This window comes from Alosa sapidissima, chromosome 12 (genome assembly GCF_018492685.1).
Source record: "Alosa sapidissima isolate fAloSap1 chromosome 12, fAloSap1.pri, whole genome shotgun sequence".
Classification (NCBI taxonomy): Eukaryota; Metazoa; Chordata; class Actinopteri; order Clupeiformes; family Clupeidae; genus Alosa; species Alosa sapidissima.
In genome coordinates, this window is record NC_055968.1 from 17,518,648 (window position 1) to 17,526,640 (window position 7,993).

General features: G+C 44.9%; 1 protein-coding gene across 1 annotated transcript in view; it reads left to right on the top strand.

The window, feature by feature from the left end:
* The window catches only part of arid3a (AT rich interactive domain 3A (BRIGHT-like)), a 17,986-nt gene that overhangs the window by 4,758 nt on the left and 5,235 nt on the right, over positions 1-7,993 (top strand). The window contains exons 3-4 of the mRNA XM_042057101.1: positions 7,086-7,158; positions 7,969-7,992. Of these exons, the coding sequence (XP_041913035.1) occupies positions 7,086-7,158; positions 7,969-7,992 (97 nt within the window). The remainder of the gene's footprint in view (positions 1-7,085; positions 7,159-7,968; position 7,993) is intronic.

The following is a 7,993-nucleotide window of genomic DNA, read 5'->3' on the forward strand; positions in this document are numbered from 1 at the left end:
TGTGTTTATATTTGACACATAAATCTATGCCTAACAGATGCTGTTTGCGATGCAAGTTTTGCTGTTGGCATCTAACAGTGGGTTATTGAATGTCTGTCATCACAAGATCTGTCACTGGAAAATCATTGGAGAGAAGAGCAATGTCCATGTGACGATTACAGTTAACTCTTGTATGAGTTGTATTTGACTCAAACATTTCCTCACTATACATATACATTCAGGTTTCCAAAGATACTATTTAGCTCAAATTAGCATGCAAATCATAATGTGCATGTCGATTTGTATCTGTATTAGTTGGTAATCTCATCAGTAAAAACATCCATGGCATTGGATTAGCTGTGTTTTCCACTCCTGTGCCGTTCGGGGCGATGAGTGGTGTGGGGGCTGGCAGGTGGCCTGCTCTTCTTTTCATTTGTCATTGTGACATGATGTATCCATTTATGGGGATTACCTCAAACAAATATCCTCGGCCAGCGGCCGGCCACTCCCGCTGGGCATTCGCTCTGTACAGCAGCGCCTTACAGCCCGGCACCAAAGCCAGCTGCTGGCAGTGCATTGTGCATTTAGTCACACTCCGGTAGTTTCCTCGGCCTGTTGCCATGGTTTGTCATTGCAATTAGGTCTTTATTCTTGTGTTTCCTTGTTCCCTTTTTTATCACAAACTCAGCCACCATTCAGGCATGTTGGTTTTGAGCTGGTTGGTGGATTTGCATGTTGAGGATTAGTGATATTGTGACTGAAATTATATATTTCACACCCGGTTGGCAACTTTTTTTTCTGCTTAAGGGAGCAAGTCGGTTGGTTTCGGGTGAGGCCCCTTAAGTAGGGCAAATTTGAGATTCACTATTCTCAACCCATTCTGCCGGCTTGGTCATGCAGACCAGAGACAAACCCACAGATGTCTCGTTATGCTCTTTCACATAAAGAGAACAAAATGAAAAGATGGCAATAAAAAGGTGGAGACGCGTGGAGAGGGGGAGAAATGGCTGGTCATGGCTTACTCACACAATGTGGAGAGGGACTTGATGTTTATAAAAGGGGATGTGAAGGGGCGGGGGGGTTAGGTTTAGAGTGGACGGAGAAAACCTGGGGTCAGACTTTGAAGAGAAGCCAAGCTGTGCGCCACGTGCCGAGGCGGCCCTTGGCGGAAAGGCAAGGAATCGCAAGACCAGCACATGTTTGCTTGCTGGCTGCTCTGAGCTGATGTCAGAGTAGAGGAGCCAGGGGGATTCTGGAACTTGGCAGGCACTCAATATGGCGCCGAAGGGGAGGAGACGGCATGCGCGTGGTGGGGAAGCGGGGAGAGGGGAAGCGGCAGGAATGTAAACAAAGATTGCATAAAGACCTAGGCCAGCAGTTTTTAAAAAAGAAAAATTCTTTTCCTGTTTCTGTCTACTGTACGCCAAGTCTTTTTACTTGAAAAATGTAAGTGGTGTGTTTTATGTTTTGAAGCAGCTTATTTAGATGAGCTTCTCATGTCAGAGGACTGCTTTATTAAATGTAAAGAAAAACACAATGTACAGAGAATCGTTTAGTTAGAAATCAATGTTTTAAAATGTAGTTATTGTTTTAAAGTCACAGGATTATTTAGAAAAGAGCCTGGATCTTTACAATTCCCTGCAAATGTCTTTTCTTCTATCTATGATCTTTTCAGTACCCTTGCCTGAAGGATCGCATTGATTTTAGTGTAAACAGGCAAAGGCCATGTGTAATGTTTTGGCAGAACATGTGTTGTGATGTGGGCTGTAGTATGTCAGTAAGCTGGCAGCAGTGTCGTGTCTCTTGGACACCTCACCCTGTCAGGCCATCTTGGCACTTAACCCCCACACTCTTCCCAGACACTCCCCACTCCATCTGACCCCCCCAGATGCACCTCTGCCTTACTCACAGAGGACAACGGAGGGGGAGGACATGTGACAAGGCATGGACAAATCAGAGGTCACCAGGGGTTAAACACTCACTGTGCCCTTATTGATCAGGCAGGGCAGCAAGGGGCTGTCACACAGAGGCCCAATGAAGGAAGTGTGTGTGTGTGTGTGTGTGTGTGTGTGTGAGAGAGTGACTGTTAACATGTGTGTGCATAAGCAGGGCAATGTAACTAGAGCCATGCAAAGAGGATTCATCTATCCTAAGTGTCAACCCAGTCACCCACACCCCACCCACCCCAACACCAACACCAAAACCTTCCTCCCCCTTCTCTCATGTCTTGTTGAACAAACTCACTCCTTGCCTGACAAAGCACAGGTCTCGCTCTTCTCCCTGCCAGACACAACAGTCCTCCCTTTCACCCCAGATTTGACAGCCAGGGGTATCTGTTAGTGATGCACCGATATGTAACAGCTTAACATTGGCATCAGCCAATATCAGCGTTGTTTACTCGACTATCAGCCAATTATATGACATTTAGAGATGCCAGTGGTCGAATTTTATTCTTTTATGCAATTCTGCGCCAGCTAAATGTTGTGTTGTGCACATTCAGAGGTGCTATGACTGGCTGAAACACTTGAAAATGGTTGTTATTTTTTATATAATTGATATTTTTGTTTCCCTGCCCTTTCCCTTTCCCTAAGGGTATAATTAACAACATAAACAAACAAATAAAACAATATTGTCCCCAGTGTCTCTCCGTCGGCAGAGGGGCCTTCAGGCTTCAGCTCATTGCCCTATAGGCACCAGTCCTGCAGATATAATGATGATGATGATGATAAAATGTTTTATTTAGTGCCTTTCTCAAACCCAAAGTTGCTCTCAGCTCTACATAGCAAAGCAATACTACGGTACAACAGTAGCAATAACTACATAACATGACTGACAAGGAAGACGGCATACAAACAACCAATATGTGTCGTTTGTTGCTCCTTGCCAGCATAAGGAATTTCATGGCGATGGCAAAGGGGGTTCGCCGCAATTATTAACCATCAAGAACATCACATGCCGGCTAATTAGATTAGCCTTTTCCCAAATTGATCACAGTTTGCATTTTTTTGCATTTCAGTCTATATTTCCCATGACGCAGGTTGAGGTATTGTTTTCAAAAGGGTTTTTTCCTCTCTTTAATTCCTTTAATCCAGGCAAATTAATCCAACAAGCACACTGACTGACTACTTCAAATATTGATCTGCCAGCACACAGTGAGGGCATTGTTTGTCTGTCATTTTGTACAGAGATGGAATTTGGTTCTCTCACTTTCTGTGCATGTGACCTATTTGATTTTGCACAGACATGTTTCCAAGGGCCCTACCCCCCTTCAGGACACAAATCCAGATTTTTTTAAACCTTTTTTTTTACCATGATGTAGCCATAGATGCTGTAATTTTCTTTTTGATTTCTTGGTGGGTTTTGTTTGTCTGGAGACATTTGTATACCTCATAGTTGGTGGATACTGTTTGCTCCATTTTGTTGCAGTGCTCTATTTTCCATCTAGTTTTTGCATCTAGTTAGTAAGTATCTTTCCAGTTTAACTGTCTTCATTGTTTTCAATTATGTTGATCTATGGTATATTTGGAATTCCGTTCGTGTTGTGTGGAGCGCTACGGAAATGTAGGACACTATGGTCCCTTAGACTACCATTGGCATCTCCCGAGATGAGGCCCTGGGGCCAGATCCAAATGAATGCCTAGATAGTCACCCAAACCTCAGCCCCCTGTGTGCCTATCTACCACACAAAAGGATTTGATCTCACTCATCTCTAATCCTGCATGACATCTGACATACAGCCATTGAATTAGGAATCGGAGGTTGAGAAGGCAGGAATTTCACCAAGAAGCACGGGGGTGGGGGAGGCGTTTTGTCGTAACATGCAGACCTGGATGTTTCAGACTCTTTGTCTTTATTTTAAGCCAGTTGTGGCAGTCTGTGGCCAAGGGCACCCTAGCAGCTGCTTTAGTTTGTTTTTATATGAATACTACCTAATAGAATAGTCTTCATCTCTTCATCTGGTGAATTGTGTTCTAGTGAGAGCAAATTAATAGGTTGCAGTTACACTGTTGCTGATATGGTGGTGATCTGACTTGAGTTTGGTAGTGATTTTTTTTGTTAGATCAAGGTGCACGTGTGGCAGAGCTATTTGTGGTTTGCTTCCTGATTTCTCTCTCTGTGCTTGCAGTGGTATCACAATCTCTGAGGAAGTGTCAACATGGGCAGCAGAAAAGGCTTGTTTCTTGTTTTACGTGACTTGGGTTTAAATCATTGCGAAAGAATGACCTGAGCTTTGTGTGTTTTCAGATATAAATGTTTACAGTTATTGCCTAATGCCCACACTTACTTATAACTTATACTTGTCATAATCATCATTACTGATACTACACGCTACCTTATGTGATAATGTTCAGCTTGCCACTCCCATTCTAGGCCTAGATCATGTGGCTCTGTTTAAGTCCCGCCCAATCCAGAGCCCTCATGTTGAGCCCCCCACGAGAGAGAGAGAGAGAGAGAGAGAGACACTCAAGCACTCCAGGCAGAAAAATGTAACAATCTTCAGCAACAAGATGTTGTTTGCGTGTGGGAACTAGGAAAACGATATGCCTACTTTGAACTACGGATGCTCAAGGGGAGAGCGTTGGTGGAAGTTAAAGAGAAAAACGATTTTCATTCAAATAAATCAAAGTCAAATACGAATTAATCGATAAAATCGATTTATTGCCCAGCCTTAGACCACAGTAGCCTAGGCTATAGACTGGTGTGTGATGCCATATGATTACCACTATTTTATGTTGCATTATAGCTCTTGCAGTGTTGGTTTCTTTAAACGCCTGCTGCAGAAATAGCAGGACATAATGAAATGCTTGTGGGGCGGGCACTGCCTTTGATGTGCAGGGCTGCGGGTGCAGAGATGCAGCAGAGTGGCGTAAGTGTGTGAGGGCCCTTCAACCGCCAAGTCCCGAAACTAAACTTGGGCCAGAGCAACAAAGACACACGAAGACGGGAAACTAAAAAGAACTCCATAGCAACTAAAAGAAGAAGCAAAAACAGCTCGTATATGTTTCATAAGTGTTTTTTTTTTTTTTTTTTGTCAAGGTAATAGCTGGAAGCTAGTTTGTTCAAGGTTTGTGTAACAGTTTGTGTGTGGTATTTGTGTTTTTGTGTGTGTGTGTGTGTGTGTCTTCTCCTGCCATTTCATTTATTGCAAGGAGACGCCCTATCAGTGTGTGCCTTAGATTTTACTAGATGTAAAAACCTTTGGCACTCCCCGCCCTTCTTTGCCAGATAAACAGATGTTCTGCTGAAGTTGTAGTGGTGGGGGTGGGGGCGTTTGGGGGTTGGAGTGGTTCTATGTGCGGGCATTGGTTTTGAGTGTACTATGTGGAGTTTGGGGAGTGTGGAGGTGGTGGGGTATCTCAGAGGATCTTGAGAAAAGGATGCAGCTGCATCCAGCAATAAGACCAAAGGGGCCCGTGAGGGGGAGGCCCATACTATGAAAGGCGAGGGGGTAGTATTGGTTGGTTCTGCTGTACCATATGAGAAAACCGTTTAACCATTTAAAATTGTGTGTGTGTGCGCGTGCGAGTGTGCGTGCGTGTGCATTCTGTGCAAAAGCAAGACCCCTTTCTCCTCACAGAGTGGGTGGTACATCCATGGCACTCTGCTGCTGCCTCTGTTGTGCCTTAATGCTGTGTTACCAACTGTGCCATTCAATCAACCTGTAACCTGAACCACTGTCCCCACCCACACTCATCGGCTGAGAACCCCCCCCCCCCCCCCCCACCCCCCCCCATCACAATTGTCCGACCCTGCCTTTTGATCCGCCCTGGGAAGAAACAATGTCACCAAAAAAAGAGAGAAAGAAACCCCGCAATTTAACACAGAGGCCTCCATCAGTGTCTCTGGTGCTGGTGGCGGCGCTTGTGTGCTCCGGCTCTGCGGCTTGCCCAGAAGAAGGGGCAGGATAGCCACTGGAATGCAGGGGGAAAAGGAAGGGCTAGATTGTGCTGCTGTGGGGAGTGGAGAGGAAGGGGGAAAGCCAGGAGACCATTGGAGAGATCCATTAGAAACTTGTGTGTGTGTGTGTGTGTGTGTGTGTGTGTGTGTGTGTGTTTATGTGAATGTCCATTTCAAAAGGAAGAGAGAGGGAGAGACTGAGGGGAGCCATTTCAAAGATTTATAGTGTGTCCCTCCTTGAAAATGCATCCTGTAATTAAGCCTCTACTTGCCTCCAGCCTCGCCACCCTCCCCCACACACACACACATCCCCCCACATCTCTGATAATAAGATCTTAGGCTCACTCAGCGTCACTAATGAGCACTAAACAGCCAAAGAGAAAATGGGGAGCTTGTGGACCAGAGTGGGATGGGGTATTTGTGGAGGCTGTAAGAGAGGGCCTAAGTTTACTTTCCCAAAAGCCAACGTCCCCAACTCTGTCATTCCACTGCCTCTGTGTTCCCAAGAGGCATAATGATTAACAGCCTTTCATATCAATTTCTCTGGGAAAAAACTGGACATGGGATGGGGGGTGGAGAGGGAGAGAAAGAGAAAAGGAGAGAGGGGGGGAGAAGGAGAGAGAGAGCGTGTGTCAGAAAAAATGGAGAGAGGGGACGGTATATGAGGAGTTGGTTAATGTTTGTGAAATGTGCAGTCTCTTCTGTGTCTTGTAACATTTTCTGTGAAATGTCCAGTTTCATAGTCCAAATGCTTTTTGGTCTTGGTCTTTTCCAAGTTCTGTATGAGGAAACACTGTTTTGATTCTATTTGTAAGACCACATTTGGACTTTTAGTCTCACTATGCAATTTATAGGGTGTGTGTGTGTGGGGGAGGGGGTCATATCCTTCTCTGGGAGGTTTGAACATGTGTTTGCACAAAATGGCAGCTGGACTACCTCAAGATTCTGTTCCATACAGTCTTTCACTATAGTCCCCCTTCCCATGAAATCTCTGTGTGTGTCTTTGCACTTTTGCTCTTTCTGTTACACTCTCTCTCTCTCTCTCTCTCTCTCGCTCTTTCTCTCTCTCTCTCTCTCTCTCTCAATGTCTCACACGTTAAGATAACTAAAAGTATAATTCATTGTGGTGCCAATACATTCAGAGTTATTTTTTTGTTTTTGTTTTGTTCTCCTGCCTAATTACACCCCCCCTCTCTCTTCCACTGCAGCTGTATGAATTGGACGGAGACCCCAAACGCAAGGAGTTTTTGGATGACCTGTTTAGCTTCATGCAGAAGCGAGGTACGTAGCCGCCATTAGTGCCGACACTGGTAATGTGAAGACTGGCACTCACAGGTGGGTCCCCATTAATCCCCTGGCCACTCACAAACACTAGCTCGGATTACCCTGATTGCTTGATTGTGCTGCCCAGTATCTGCCCCAATGGATTCTGGGAGTGATCACAGAGATCGCCTGTTCACAAACGTGAAACACACGCAACACCCGGCCCACATCTTGTTGGACATGTGAACACCATTCTCAGCTTTCACCTAGATGGGTAGATCTTTATTCATCTCTGGGATGATTGCTTTATGGTCTCGCCAGCTCTGGCTGTTCACACAGTGTGTGTGTGTGTGCGCTAAAATAGATTGCCAGTATATCTGAGCATATGAAAGTCACGTGTTTTTTTGTTTAGGTTGCTGGCATATCTGATTACATCAAAACATTGCCCAGTGCATGTGAGAGGAAAGTTTTTTCCCTCCACCCTTTTTTTCTTTTCTAAGACATTGCATGAGTTATTTGCTCAATCCCTGGCGATAATCAATTTTGACGTTGTGATGTTTTGAAGAAATTTTGTTTTGAGACGCTCCCTTTTGAAGTATTCACATCTAAGTCCATATGAGTGCTGGGTCAGGCAATCCTGCCCCCTAGGGGTGAGATTTGCCCAGACATTTGGTCACAGTTTTAGGATGGAAAGCATCAGGACCTGGTTGCATCAGCAACTTTGGTGTTTCTACAATATCGTCTGAAATATCAACCTGAATGAATAAGAATTGAAGGCAGTTAATGTCATTCATTATTTGTTTCTCCCTCCACCCTCCCACACTGCAGGAACACCAGTCAACCGTATCCCCAT